Source organism: Periophthalmus magnuspinnatus, chromosome 21 (genome assembly GCF_009829125.3).
Source record: "Periophthalmus magnuspinnatus isolate fPerMag1 chromosome 21, fPerMag1.2.pri, whole genome shotgun sequence".
Lineage (NCBI taxonomy): Eukaryota > Metazoa > Chordata > Actinopteri > Gobiiformes > Gobiidae > Periophthalmus > Periophthalmus magnuspinnatus.
In genome coordinates this window covers 6,796,998-6,812,052 of record NC_047146.1, presented here as the reverse complement: position 1 = coordinate 6,812,052, position 15,055 = coordinate 6,796,998, and the positions used below count along the sequence as shown (strand labels likewise).

Here is a 15,055-nt window from a genome sequence, read left to right as displayed (position 1 = left end):
GTGTTGATGCGGGAGTGAAGGGGGCTGGATGTGTCCCCCTGGAGCTGGGCTCGTCTCGAGCAGCTGTAGTAGCCGCACAGAATAAGTTGTTCCCCTCCCAGAGCCTCCGCATGATCCTCGCTGCATAAATAAGATTGCAGCTATAGCAGCAAAAGAAAAGAAGTACAAAGAGAGTGAGACGTGTAGAGTGATGCTTACCACTTGGATTCTTGTTTTTCTTGAGACTCTTGCCACAAAGACACTGCAGCATATGCGTTCCTTTGCTGAAAATGTTCCAAAGAAACCACATTGATTTGGGCGAAGAGCAATCCAGTGGCTTAAACACCCAGATATAGATGAGATCCTCGCCGTTGCATAATAATAACACAATTGGATCAGTTCTCCCGGACCAGCCTACCAGTTGTATCATAGAAAAGACGTCCAAGTCATACGCGTTTGCATTCACGTGGCAAAATAGCTGTCACACTTGGCAATTGTGGCTCCTCAACTAGTCGATGGTAGAAAATATAGTCTGGTAATTGCATGTGTCGCACCGGGAGGAGACAGGCCGCCAGTAAACAAACACAACTAACATGAAAACAGTCCAACACGGCGGCTTTCCGAGGAAAGAATCATTGCCTATTAGTTCATCACTCTGAACAGAGAGGAGGGTGGATCTGCACAGCATCAAAAGCCAGGGGAGGATGCATCCTAGGCGCACACTGCTGCAATGAGAGCCCCAGCAAAACGCCACATAGCCCCGGATCAAGTCCAATTCGTCTTCTCCAGCTGCTTCGGCGAGGTCAGATAACACCAACCTCAGCTTTCATTTCTGAGAGTCCCCACACTGCTGCTGCGGATCTGTCCAGAGCCAGCTTCAGCTTCGGCGTGTGTCTCTGTGTGCCCGTGCGTTTCTCCTCTTTTTACGCGGGGTCTAGTCCTCAGTCCTGGCCGTTTCCCTCTCTCTGTCAGCAGCACCACGCCACTTGCATGTCCAAAAGTCTGCTGCGCGCGTATGCACACATTTATACACACATTTATGGACACATTTACATGAATTTCCTTCTCAGCGTCGGACCTCGAGTTGGGAATGGGAAGGGGGAGGAGGGGTTAACATTGAAAGATTGGCTTTCCATTACGTAAACACGTGGTTTCTGCGCCGTCATATCAGTGATGCTCCTGGAAATTTTTCTGATCTGCCTCAGACTATTGTCCCACGAGGGTTTATTGGATTGGTTGAACTTGACTTGGGTCCGTTTTTACGCATACAGTCACACAGTTTAAGAAGTTTGTGGAAACATGGTACCAAAGTGTGCCAACCAATTATTAGTGCGTATGAGCGCTGTCCAGTCACAGGTGCTGAAGCTCACCTGTGATTGGCTGGAGAGGAGGCTTCTGTCAAGTCATCTATCAGGCCTGAAGAGGGCTGCAGCGCGTAAAGGCACTGCAACAAATCACTCATTCAGTGGGTTGGATAGGTCGCGTGCAGCTGACTCTGCTCTGTTAAAGTAATAAAGACACTGTGCTTTTAAACAAATGGATCATCACAGGGACAGGGCCACGTGCTGACAGCAGGAGGACAGAGGTTTGGCTTCAGAAATGCTCATAATGTTGTACAGACCTGCATGTTTTAGGCTGGTGCAGGTTTTAGCTTCATTGGTGCTTCTGCCCAAACAGTGAAACTCAAAACATGTTTCAACTTTAAAACACCGGGCACAAATCAGCCACTGGGAAATATAATGGTTTGGGTTATTTTATTAACAAAAAATCATCACATTTTTGTTTATTTATGTTTTTAAACTGGACCATCACAGCAGTGTCCCACATGTTAGAGCCACACGAGTCATCTCACACTCTGAGGACTAAACCAGGACTGAACCAGGACTAAGCATGGACTAAACCCGGACTAAACTGGGACTAAACATGGACTAAACCAGAACTAAACCAGAAATAAACCAGGAATAAACCAGAACTAAACTAGGAATAAACCAGGAATAAACCAGGACTAAACATGGACTAAACCAGGCCTAAAATGGGACTAAACAGGGAGTAAAGCAGGACTAAACCAGAACTAAACCAGAACTAAACATGGACTAAACCAGGACTAAACATGGACTAAACCAGAACTAAACCAGGAATAAACCAGGAATAAACCAGAACTAAACTAGGAATAAACCAGGAATAAACCAGGACTAAACATGGACTAAACCAGGCCTAAAATGGGACTAAACAGGGAGTAAAGCAGGACTAAACCAGAACTAAACCAGAACTAAACATGGACTAAACCAGGACTAAACTGGGACTAAACATGGACTAAACCAGGACTAAACCTGGACTAAACTGGGACTAAACCGGAACTAAACCAGGACTAAACCAGGACTAAACCAGGACTAAAGCAGGACTAAACATGGACTAAACATGGACTAAACATGGACTAAACCAGGACTAAACCTGGACTAAACTGGGACTAAACCGGGACTAAACCAGGACTAAACCAGGACTAAACATAGACTAAACCAGGACTAAACCAGGACTAAAGCAGGACTAAACATAGACTAACCCAGGACTAAACCAGGACTACACCAGGACTACACCAGGACTAAAGCAGAACTAAACCAGAATCAAACCAGGAACAAACCAGGACTAAATCAGTACTAAATCATGTCTAAACTACAACTACACCGGGACTAAAGCGGGACTAATGCGGGACTAAACCGGGACTAAACCGGGACTAAACCGGGACTAAACCGGGACTAAACATGGTGAATCGGTGTTTCAGTTTTCTGCAGCTCAAACCTGTAACAATCTTCCTAAAGATGTGAGACAGTCCTCGACTTTGACAATGTTTAAATCCAGACTTCTGTTTATCTGTGCGTGTGACTGAAAGGGTTTTATTCTGCCTTTTCTCTTTTAATGTTCACTTTATGATAATTATTTATGTTTTGATTTGTTGTATTGTGATTTTAATGTCTTTCTTATTCTGTAAATCACTTTGAATTACCTTATGTATGACTTGTGCTATACTAATACACTTGCCAACGTGCCAGTTATGAGGATCGTTACAAGACTTAAAACATGAAAATACCACAGATCCAGCCACGTCTAAGTCTGGATTCATTTAGACAGCTGCAGAAAGGCGTATTCTGTCCACTCCCATGTAAACTAGTTTACTCCAATACATCAGCACGTAACAGTTTTCTCGTCGAATACACGTTACTTTCACACAGTACTCTTTGTTTTTTACTTGTACTGTATATGTGTAGGTGTGTGCGTGTGTGTGAAATGGCTGTTGATGAAAGCTGTATTATGTAATGCCTGTGACAAACGTTGTTGTGTTTGCATTCCCAGGTCTGCCGCTCCTTCCTCTCCCTGGATAAACTTGCGCCGTTGCTCGTGACGACTGTTTCCACTGTGTGTGACGACCTGCTCCCTGAGACTCGGAGTGTTTCCATCACATACAAAGAACAACGGTCTCCCCTGATCTGTTCTCAGTAGTGCACGAGTTGAAGTGCGCCTGTAAGTGTTAGCTTTTTGTTACATGTATTTAAACTACGCCAAAACTTGGAATGAGCCTGTACTTGTGGATCGCTTTTATTTCGTTACAAGATGCTGAACAAGTAAAAACACCTGAGATATTTGAGGTTATTAGAGTTTTATTGATACTTTGGAACCATAGAGTACTGTATATATAAACGGACATAGCTAACCTGCTAGCTGCCGTGTTCTAAACAGGAAAAGATCATGAACGTGCTTCTGGATCGATCGATTCTGCCTCCAATTCACTTTCTATTGAAAAACTGTAGCTTCTCTCTGTATCTGCTGCTGTCAGACTCGTCATTTTCATCTTAAAATGTTCGTATTGACCCGCTCTACATGATCCTGGTGTTTTTATTTTGTTATTGTGTCTGTAATTCAAGATATGAACATTAATAAGCAACAAATTAGGCGTCTTCTTTCCCTTATGTTGCTCCTGTTAGCGTTAGCAACAGGTTTGACAGTGTTGCTAAGCGCCTGCTCCCTGCTAAACAAGCGATGTAGGCGGAAAGCTGCGTTACCTTCAACAGCCTCGCTTCTGATTGGCTCTTTGGTTGCTATGATACTCGTTCGTCGCTACAACTGCTAGCCTCGATTAGCTTCGTTTGACTGGAGCTGACCGCTGCGGGTGACGTCACATTCACTTAGTCCACTTCTTTTTTACAGTTTATGTTTGCAACTGACGTCATCAACATTTTCTGGGAGCGTGATGCTAACAGTAGGCAATGCTCTGTCTGAAGCTTTGTTAGACTTTTATCTGAGCTTTAATTTAGCACAGTCTGACCAGAAAGAACTGACTAAGCTGGAGCTATAACAGGTGAGCTGATGTGTGCTGTTAAACAAGCCCCGCTCACGTAACATTACAGTCACAAACTAGCTAGCGTTAGCCAACAGTTTTCCAGTTAGTCGCTCTCACCTTTTTATTGAAAAATCAAGCAACTAAACAGGACGAAGAACGCTCGGATTCACCACAGGCTCCTGAAAATGTGCTGTTTAAATCCATTTTGTATTTTTTCTTGCGTTTCAGATGATCTTAAAACTTTTTTTGCCAATGTGTGCAATGTGTCACCGTGGAAACTCCTGAGCATTTCGCCATAAAGACACATGTGACTGACAGTGGCTCAGTCGGTACAGTGTTTGTCCATTGATCCACAGGTTGGCAGTGCAATTCCATCTCCCACAGATAAATGCTGCTGTTGTGTCCTTGTGCAAGACACTTAACTCACCACCACTTAGCTGGAACTATATATTTTGGATCTCTATATTATCACAAGTTTTCTTTGGAAACGTGTGGAGATTTGGGGTATTTTTGTTATAATGTGATAAGATTTGAGCTGCAGAGGGGTGAATAAGTCTCTTTTGTGGCTATTTACTGGTACGTTCTGCTATGTATTTGTTGCAGCTCATGTTTTTTTTAATGAAATCAATCAATCAAACGTAATTTATAGAGCCTTTTACAACACTCAACGTGACCAAAGTGCTTTCCAATAAAACCAACACAGTATAAGAACATTCAAAACATCAAACAATGAAATAAAAACTAATTGTACAAAGCATCACTGCATTTATAAGTGTTAAAAGCCAGTCTGTGCAGTGCAGGAGTGCAGTGAGCGTTACACTGGAGAAACTAAACAGCTGCTCCATAAAAGGATGCACCAACATCGGCGTGAGAGCAGCTCAGGACCCCAGTCTGCTGTAAATCTCCACCTCAAAGCCACTAACCACTCCTTTGACGACAGTGAAGTTCAGATCTTAGCCAGAGAAAGGAAATGGTTTGAGAGGGGAGTTAAAGAAGCTGTTTTTGTTAGGAAAGAGAATCCTTCCTTAAACAGGACTCCATCCTCAGACCCAGAACAATGAGAACAATAGCAGGGTCGTTCAGGGCTGAATAAGGTTGTCTCAGCTGAAACTAGAGACAATAGATGTTTAAAGTTTCAGTGTGGTTAGCCCCTCCCCTCACACAGATATAATGCAGTGGCCACCAGCAATCTGACCACAACTGAAGAAGCGGCTTGGACGAGCAGCAAAACGTCTTCACTCTTACAACGATTTGCCCAGTTGACAGATTTAAACTTCGTCTTTTGCTATAAATAGTATTTGTATATCTGAAATTGAGTGATTGTGCGTGTGTGAATAATTTGGCATGGATGTGTGTGTGTGCGTGTGAACTGAATGTCGTATTTGAAGGGCGAGATGTGTTATATTTGATGTACGTACTATATGTTTGCAGGTCTTTCATCCACCTACCTCAAACTGTTACTCTTACTCAACATCAACCTGTCCAGGAACTACAGGTGGAAACTTGTATTTATTTATAAATGTGCCATAGCCTGAAATATCATATAAAAACCTTCAAAAGTATAAGAAACTCATTAACCCTGGAAGCATCACATACATTTTTCAACGTCATGATTATGTCCCGGTTCCATTACTGTATACTCTGCTGGTCACAAGCCAACAAATCAACGCAAAAACCCCTAGAATCCCTCCACAAACAAGCATTAAAAATATTAGACAGAAAACCTCGACACCACCACCACTGCCATATCCTACAGAAATATAAACTGTTGAACTTGGACAATTTACAAAAGCAAGCATCCCTCCGGCTGGTCCACAAAATACTAAATGATTCTGCCCCTACACCGCTCAGACACTTCGTCCAGTGCGCATCCACCGTCTCCTCCAGAACCACACGAGCTTCCACCACCGGACAATGTAACATCCCAAAACGGAAAACAGCCTTCTCCTACAACGCAATAAAACAATGGAACAACCTCCCACCTGTAATAAGAACTATCACAAACCATACTACATTCTCCTCTGAACTAAAAAAATGGCTTTGGGACAACTACACTTGCCAGCACTGAGTTTTTTATTGTGTTTTAAATGTAATATGTAAAGTGTGTAATGTATTTTAAGCACGGTAATATGTGTGCATTAGTCTGAACTGGATGAATGACTGAGACGTGCGAATGTGCATATAAACTATAAGTTCTTATCTGTTTTTTTATTATTATTGTGATTACTGTATTTTTTCTCTGTCAACCAGGGACTGCAGATGGAAATTAGCTACTTAGATATAATCTGGTGCAGAACATCTCTGTTTTATGCTTAATGTCTCTGTACATGGTCCCTTAAATAAAGACTAAACTAAACTAAACTATTCTATAACCTGGCACCTGTTTTTTTTAATATCAATGTAATCTCATGTACTGTCCCTGTCTAAATAAAAGCAAACCATACCAATACATTTTGGGCCGGGATTTAAACAGGACAGAGTCTGTAATATTGCGCAAATCAGGGGGCCGTTTACAGTATTTTAAAGTGGGGCCAACGACAGAGAAAGTCAAAAGTGAAGCCCGATCACCGCAGTGTTTGAGCCTTGGTTTATGATACTGTCTATTTAAAATGGTTCACTGGGATTATCTTGCATTATTTACATCTTAATCAGTCACTTAAAGTAGATTCAGTATCATCGTTTATCACATTTTTTCCTCTGTAGCTTCAAAATGCGTTACCGTGACAGGTCTAGGTGCAGTTTGTTGAGCGGCCCGTCGTAAACTTGTCTCTCCACTGATCTCTATGTGGTAGAACAGCCCTCACCGCGTTCACTTCTACAGCGGCCTTGCATGTCATCCTCCCATCGATCTGTCTGCAGTAATGTAAAGTCTTATAGCCCCCTGGAGAGTACAGTCTGACTGCTTTGTCAAGAATCATTAGAATACTTTGTTTTGATTGCTTGGGCTCTTGTGGCAAATAGTGTTTCCCCTGTGAGGTTTTTTTTTATGGGGTGTTTCATCTACATGGGGAAAATAACTTGATTTATGACTCGAGGAGATCAATGGATGGAGTTTGTGTCAGTCATGCCTCGAGTGCTGCTAAACCTGAGAGAAGAAATGGAACAGAGCAAAGGCTTTAAAGTGTTGGGACGTTTCACATTGTGGTTTTACGCCAGAGGAGGTGGTGGTCTCCAAACAAACAAAAACACTCGAATTCTTAAACTTTTTTGCGCTGAGGAAGATATAAACCAGAACAACAAAATGACGTTGAGCGGATAGATGGATGGAGTCAAATAGGATGTGATCATGGACACGCTTCTGACTCCATCGATTCTGACTCCAATTTACTTTCTATTGAAAAACCGTGTCCCCTCTCTCTGTAACTGCTGCTGTCAGACTCGCCATTTCCGTCTTAAAATGTTCGTATTAACCCGCTCTACATGATCCTGGTGTTTTTATTTCACTATTGTGTCTGTAAATCAAGATATGAACGCCAATAACAGACAAATCAGGCGTCTTCTTTCCAAGAGGTCACTCCTGCTAGCGTTAGCAACAGGTTTGACATTGTTGCTAAGTGCCTGCTCCCTGCTAAAGCGATGGTGCGGGCGGGAAGGGGCATTACCTTCAACAGCCTCGCTCCAGATTGGCTCTTTGGTTGCTATGATACTCGGCATCGGAATTCCAAATATTCCTTGATGAGTTTCATTTTGACCGGAGCCGAACGCCTTGGGTGACGACGCACTCGCTCAGTCCACTTGTTTGTACAGTTTATGGTTTTGAGTAGCTGTAATCTGGTACAGTTACTCGTTCATTTAGTAGTATTCAGATTACAGTTACTTTTGTAAAATCTGAGGAATATATAGTTTTATTTGGTTTTATTGTGAGGCCGGTGTGATATTTTTTTTTTTTTTTGCGATAATGATGTACCCCAAATGTGAACCAAACATATAACTATAGTTTTTAATCCCATGTTCCATTTTCACACTTTAATTTAGCATAAAAGTATCCAAAGTATTCAGAGTACAGTCCTCTGATTGGACCACGAACTCAGTATTCTGCAACTAAATACATTTGCAGTTTTCTTCCCATCACTGTGATAAATAAAAGAGGAGTCCTGTAATAGGTCGGCTAAAGCTGGTGAGAACAGGAAGTTGGATTTTTTTGGACCAAAGCTGACGGCCACAACACCGACCAATCAGAGAGCAGACGTCAGCAAACACACGAGCAGCCTCCAGCCAATGACCAGGACTTCATTACACATCAGTCTGAGCTTTATTTAGAGCTCTTTTCCCCCCAGTATTTACTCAACTAATTAGATCTTATGATTCTGAACAATTATGAGTGTTCGTGGTAAATTTATCTGTCCATTTTTAAGAGACGTAAGACTAATGACATCGCTCAACATGTATTTCACACTGTCTATGTAAAGAACTGTGTATAGTTTAGTAACGGCTTTAATCGCGTGTGACCTGGGCTTCACACACACACACGCACACACACACACACACCCACACACACACACTGGGGGCCCTTCACTGAAGCATCACTGGTTCTTGAGGTCAGTACATCAGTCACTGAACTGAGCACAAGTTTAACATTCAAACTTTACTTGAGAGTTTGAAAGAAGTTGGTCGCTAAAACAGAGTGTGTAAAGTATGAATGAATGAGGAGACTAAACACCAAATGGTCAATGACGAAACTGACGAGGCGTTGGCGGGACTGATTTCATGCAAAAAATATTCAGACCATTTGAAATATATTGTTTATATCTGAGTTTTTCTGCACATGGTTCAAGCTTGGACCAAAAAATAATTATGCCATTCAAAACTTCATACCGTTTTACTTGTCGTTGTTACTTGGCGTCTGATCGAAACAAAAATGACTGGTATTGCCCATCGTTATCGCTAATAATGAGTTCTCAAAGGTCCCTCTCAGTCATATCCTAATACAAACTGGTGTTGTACTATGAAATATTACCCTGGACCTGGCGTCTGGCGAGAGGCTTTTCCATGTGACGCAAAGTTTATTACGAGGAAACATAACCAAAACCTTTAGTTCAAGTTACTGACTGAACATTTTTTGAATCCATGTGGAGGTTTTAGCCGCTGAAGTCCATACATAATGTGCACTTACTTTATACAATGGAGCAGTTACAGTCATGAGCTTGGAGTTTCCCCCGAACATACAGCAATGTGCGGTCACGCAATTGATTGTTTCCTGCAGTGCCAACAAGATAATCAATACTTGAGCTATTTCACCCTCTCTTTAGCCACTGATTGGCCATGTAGTCAAGCCTTGTGCTCTGCTCCATACACTATATTTATCTGTAGAGATAGAAGTCTCTGCCACACAAAGAGTCAACTCCATCCTGGACAAAATACCACTTGTGGGTGGACCATAAATGTGATGCCTGCAGGTTTCAAATTAGATTTTTAAAATAGAGGTGCTTTCTCGTCATGGGAATCTTATGATAAATGAAACTTTACTAAACCCTTTGCCAGACCAATCTGCAAAAGGAAGTCGGAGGCTAGATGAGGGATTGGATGATCAGGCCTAATTGATTTAGATTAATTACTTTTGGCCTTTAGCCTTAAAGGTGCACTATGTAACTTTACTGGTGTAGGGTCCGTGTGATAGTGGAGCCCTTGTCATGATAATGTATGAACATTTTTATTACATTCATTAAAGGTAAGTGCTGTAAAACACAGTTTTGAGTAGCAAAATGGATACAATACAGTTTTTTGTAAAGTAATGGGAAAGTTCTTAAACTGAGAAAGACAGTGTTTAAAGAGTGCGAGAGAGAGTTTTTAAAGGGTGCAAACGAGTGGGTGAGAGAGTTGCAGATTGGGTGATTATTTATGTTTTGATTTGTGTGATTTTAATGTCTTTCTTATTCTGTAAAGCACTTTGAATTACCTTGTGTATGAATTGTGCTATACAAATAAACTTGCCTTGCCTTGCCTACAATTGTCCTCGGAGCTGTGTGGCGCCCTCACGTTGGGTCCGGGTGGGAACTTTGAAACTAAATATTTATTCTAATGTCATGTAATGTAGGGGTTTGTGTCATATTCTAAGGCGAGGAGAAGGAATTGGTTACCTAAGTAATTGGTATTGGCCAGCCAATGGGAAGCTGTGGGCCCTTGAATGGCCTGGCATGTTCCAAAGTATGACTTTAATCTTATCTATCATGCATCTACTCAATTACAGAAGTTTTTATAGCAGTGAGCACCTCACCTCTTCATGGATCTGACCTGTAACTTGAACTTGTGCTGCCACCTGCTTGTCTCCATGGAAATATAAGTTTATTTAATGCCATAGGTGAAGAGGAGCAGGTGGTTTTTCATAAAAACCATCTGCTTTGTTAAGGAATACTTGTATTTATGGACTACTCCAGTTTGTTGGCCTCGTGCTGAACACTAAAACTGTATTTTCTCACTGATTATTTTTAATTTGTGAATCATTAGTGAGCGATTAAATGTGTGTTTGTTTTTCTGTCTCTCCAGGCTCCAAGCAGTAAGACCTTGCCAGTAACTACAAAGCCGAGATGTTCAGAAAAGGTGAAGTTGCCAAGGGAGACGAGCGTGCATTTATAACAGAAGTGAAGCACCAGTTATGCTGCACCTAAGACCATAAACGCCACACATTTTTTCTATCAATTAGTGTGTTAGTCTAAAATGAAACGCTTTACTTGGTCTGACTCTGGCCAATTTGTCTTCCTCATAACTTATTCCACTGTTACGTAACAGCTCTGGCTCTTTTCAACATGTTACAACTGAATTATTTATGCCCTTTTTATAGAGTAAATCTTTTTCCCATTCCATTATGGTTTAGGTCTTAAATTGAGGCTGACTTCCTGTTTTGAGGAACTTATAAAAAGATCTTCACCTTTTTCCCCCACGGCTCAGCAGCATAAATGGAACGCACACAGAAATACAGGCACAGTACAGAGTCATTACGTATTCTCCCGACCATTAGCAGGAATATGGTGACTTAAAACAGCTTTTTATACATGCAAGACGACCTTTTAGATTTGGTTTGGTAAACAGAGTAACATGTTGTGTAAAGTGTGTGTACGTACGAGTGAAAGACGTCATTAGAAAAGAAGAAAATTATCTAATATAAGTACGTTTTTGTTTTGTTTTTTTGCATCTTTAACAGGTGCTATGTCTGTTCCATAGACTGTATATATAAATGGACATAGCTAACCTGCTAGCCGCCACGTTCCAAATAGAAAGTGATCATGTGCGCGCTTCCGGCTCCACCGACTCTGGCTCCAATTCACTTTATATTGGAAAAACTGTGGCCTCTCTTTCCGTAACTGCTGCTGTCAGACTCGTCATTTTGGTCTTAAAATGTTCGTATTAACCCGCTCTACGTGTTCCTGGTGTTTTTATTTCACTATTGCGTCTGTAAATCAACATAGGAACATTAATATCAGACAAATCAGGCGTCTTCTTTCCCTGAGGTCACTCCTGTAAGCGTTGACTCCAGATTTGCCCCTATAACAGCTAGCCTCGATGAGCTTCATTCACTTAGTCCACTTCTTTCTACAGTCTATGGTCTGCTCTGAGGACTTCTGTACTTTTCAGCTTGATAAATGAACACTGTGTAAAGATTATCTGAGGACAGAGACCAGACGACTTAAGTTTACAGATAAACTTGTACATTAAGGCCTACACATTTCTTAGCTTGTCCATCAGCCAGTGCATAAGTGAGCTGTCCTTGGAATACATTTCTTAACTTTGTACAAATCAACACGGCTCTCGGTCGTTCTGCATCTGCACAATACGCCACAATTAGAAGGGTTGATCCTGTGCAGTAAATGATCTGCACACGGTGAAATCCCCGTTCTAAACAGAATCCTCTCCTGGGGCGCGTCGCCTTGGCCACTTTCCATCACAGAGTAAAAACCGTGAGCTCGGGGACCATCCTGCTGTGCCGCTGTGGATATGGGCAGTAACACTAACACAGGAAACACCGGTGTGTGTTTCAATCAGCAATGCCCAGGGTTAACAAGGGACAGAAAGTTCAACACAGTATGAAAAGTTTTGGAGCTCAACGGTGATCACCTGCTTTATTTTTCCCACTTTTCGAAAAAATCACAAAGCCATCGTGAAGGCTAACCAGCGACATGCTAAGTGATATCCATAATGTGGTCGTTTTAAGCCCAAAAAGCACATTTAAAACGCAAGATTCAGCGAAATGCGTTAATAACTTTGCGTTTTTTGAAGCAGATTTTAAACACAGTGATGGTTCTTGTGGTCATTAGTGCTCATTAGTTCCACAGAGCTGATTAGCCCTGAGCTTTCAAACATTTAATATTACAGTTTTTTCCAAAAGTCTATGAGAAAAATGAATGAGATTTTTAGTTCTGGAGCTGTGGGGTGAGCGGACTCTGTTGCGCCCCATTCAAACTCTACTGATTTAATTTTGTTTTTGTTTTTCTTATTTTTAGAGCTCAGTATAGGCCTGTCCCATAGTGGTTTGATCTCATTAATAGTATTCCCATCACAGTGCAAAGAAACAACCACAATGATTTCGTCAGAACAGACGGGTCATCGTATTACCAAGAAGCAAATGTATTATGGCTGCAAAGGCTTAATTGTCTTCGTTAAAGCGTCAACACTTCCAGGATCTTCCTCAGACACGATATGACTTATTAACATCGTTTTAATGTTTATTTTAGTTGAATACAATGCTGCGTTAAACATGAGGCTAACTAGCTCATTATTTATACGGCAAGCTGCTGTTGAAAGTAACATTTAACAGATTTTCACAGCACAAAGATGATCACACAATTACCCATTATGGCTCAGTGATTCACTTATTCATTCTGATATTTGAATTATTAAAGGAGCTGCATGTAAGATTTTATATTTCATAAACATGATCGATCTGTGTCCTCAGATACGAGGTAACAGGAGGACATGATCCCATTTATTAACGCTATAATTTTGGTGTTCTCTCTTGCTGGTTTTAATAAGGCTGCACTATCTAAACCCCAGCACCTGCAGCCAATCACGAATCAGTGCTAGTGCGGCCTCTGCAGCTCAGTGAGAGAAATCTGGAGGTTCTGAGCTTTTACATAAGGCCTGGCTATATACTGAGAAAGAGATAATATGTGTATGTCTGTGTCTCTATCTGCAGATTTAGGCACTGGCAACCTAATCGCACCACCCAGGTTCAGTTCTGATTGTAGTATTTTTCATTTTTTATTATTATTATTATTATTATTATTATTATTATTATTATTATTATTATTATTATTATTATTATTTATTTATTTATTTATTTATTTATTTATTTATTTATTTATTTATTTATTTATTTATTTTTATTATTTATTTATTTATTTATATATTTTTTAAGAGCACAAGCCATACAGTTCCTTTAACTCAGAGGGTGTCTAACACAAGATGACATACCCAACTGTGGACAACAGAGGGAGCAATTGGGACATGTATTTTCATTCATGGAAAAATCTGATTAACTCAATGGACTTCATTCAAATTTTTTTCTAACTGTACTTTTTTAATATGATTCTGCACATAGTTTTTATAGTGATAATGAGATAATACATGAGTTACTGCTTAGTGGAAGAATTGAAAACTAGACTAAATGAAACAATAACATTACTGCTCTTTAGTCTGTGTCTCACTAATCCTGGTTCTATATAATGAAGCTACTACTACTACTACTACTACTACTACTACTACTACTACTACTACTCCAACTACTGCCACTTTTAGACGAGTTATGTGTGTTATGTGTGTGCTGTCATGTTTACAATAATAACAATATAAGTCTATTTGAATCTTGCTTTGAGGTTTTATTGTCAGGCCTGCACATAATGAGATGATTGTCCCAAAGGCATCTCTGGGTCAGACTTACTCCTTGGCACAATGGGAATAAGTGAAAGAAGAAAGAAAAATACTGATTTACTGTTTTTAACAACAAAGTAAGAATAAGTAAAATAAGTCATACTCCCACCTGCCACTTCCCTGGTCTTTATTTCAAAATATTTTCCAAGAGTTGGCAACCAGGGGGTACTATGGAGGGGTACTATGGGGGTACTATGGGGGGTACTATGGGGGGTACTATGGGGGGTACTGTGGGGAATACTATGGGGGGGGGGGGGGGGGGGGGGGTACTATGGGGGGTACTATGCGGGGTACCTCTTCTGCTTATATACAAGTATATTTTACCAGTCCATGCTCTTCTTTGGGGAATTTCCAGCAGTGGTGGAGTCCTGTTTATGAGCAGGTTAGAGCTCATTTAGACCTGTTAGAGTTGTGTTATAGACCTGGTGCTACTCCAAAAGCCAAATCCTTGCTATTTCTGTTGGTTTGTTGAATAATATGATCAGATGGTCGTCTCCATTCACACTATGCAATGTCAAAGTATCCAGTATTTCTTTAGTAAACAAATCTAAAAGGGTTTTATTTACTTTTATGCAGAAGTGAATATATATATAGATAGATATAGTCGGCCTCTCCTCCACACACAGGTTGAGCTCTGGAACCCAGCTCCAGGAGTATGGGGTCCAGGACCCTTTGTTAAGGGCCGTTCGGTCCCTGTTTGTCTGGAGCAGGAGGTGTGTTCTCCCCAGTGTGCGTTGAAGAGTCCTTTGTCAGTGATTCTGTTCATTGTTGACAGAATTTGTAGGCACAGTCAGGGGCCAAAGGGGGTCTAATTTTTGGACCACAGGATCTTCATCTCTGCTGTTTGCAGAAGATCTTGTCCTGATGGCTTCATCGAACCAG

The 15,055-nt window shown here is 41.1% G+C and overlaps 1 protein-coding gene across 1 annotated transcript in view; it reads right to left on the bottom strand.

Moving 5' to 3' along the window:
• Positions 1-743, bottom strand: part of fgf14 (fibroblast growth factor 14) — a 128,201-nt gene extending 127,458 nt beyond the window's left edge. Inside the window, exon 1 of the mRNA XM_033987298.2 lies at positions 199-743. Within this exon, the coding sequence (XP_033843189.1) occupies positions 199-409 (211 nt within the window). The 5' untranslated portion in view covers positions 410-743. The remainder of the gene's footprint in view (positions 1-198) is intronic.
• Between the last annotated feature and the right edge of the window lie 14,312 nt (positions 744-15,055).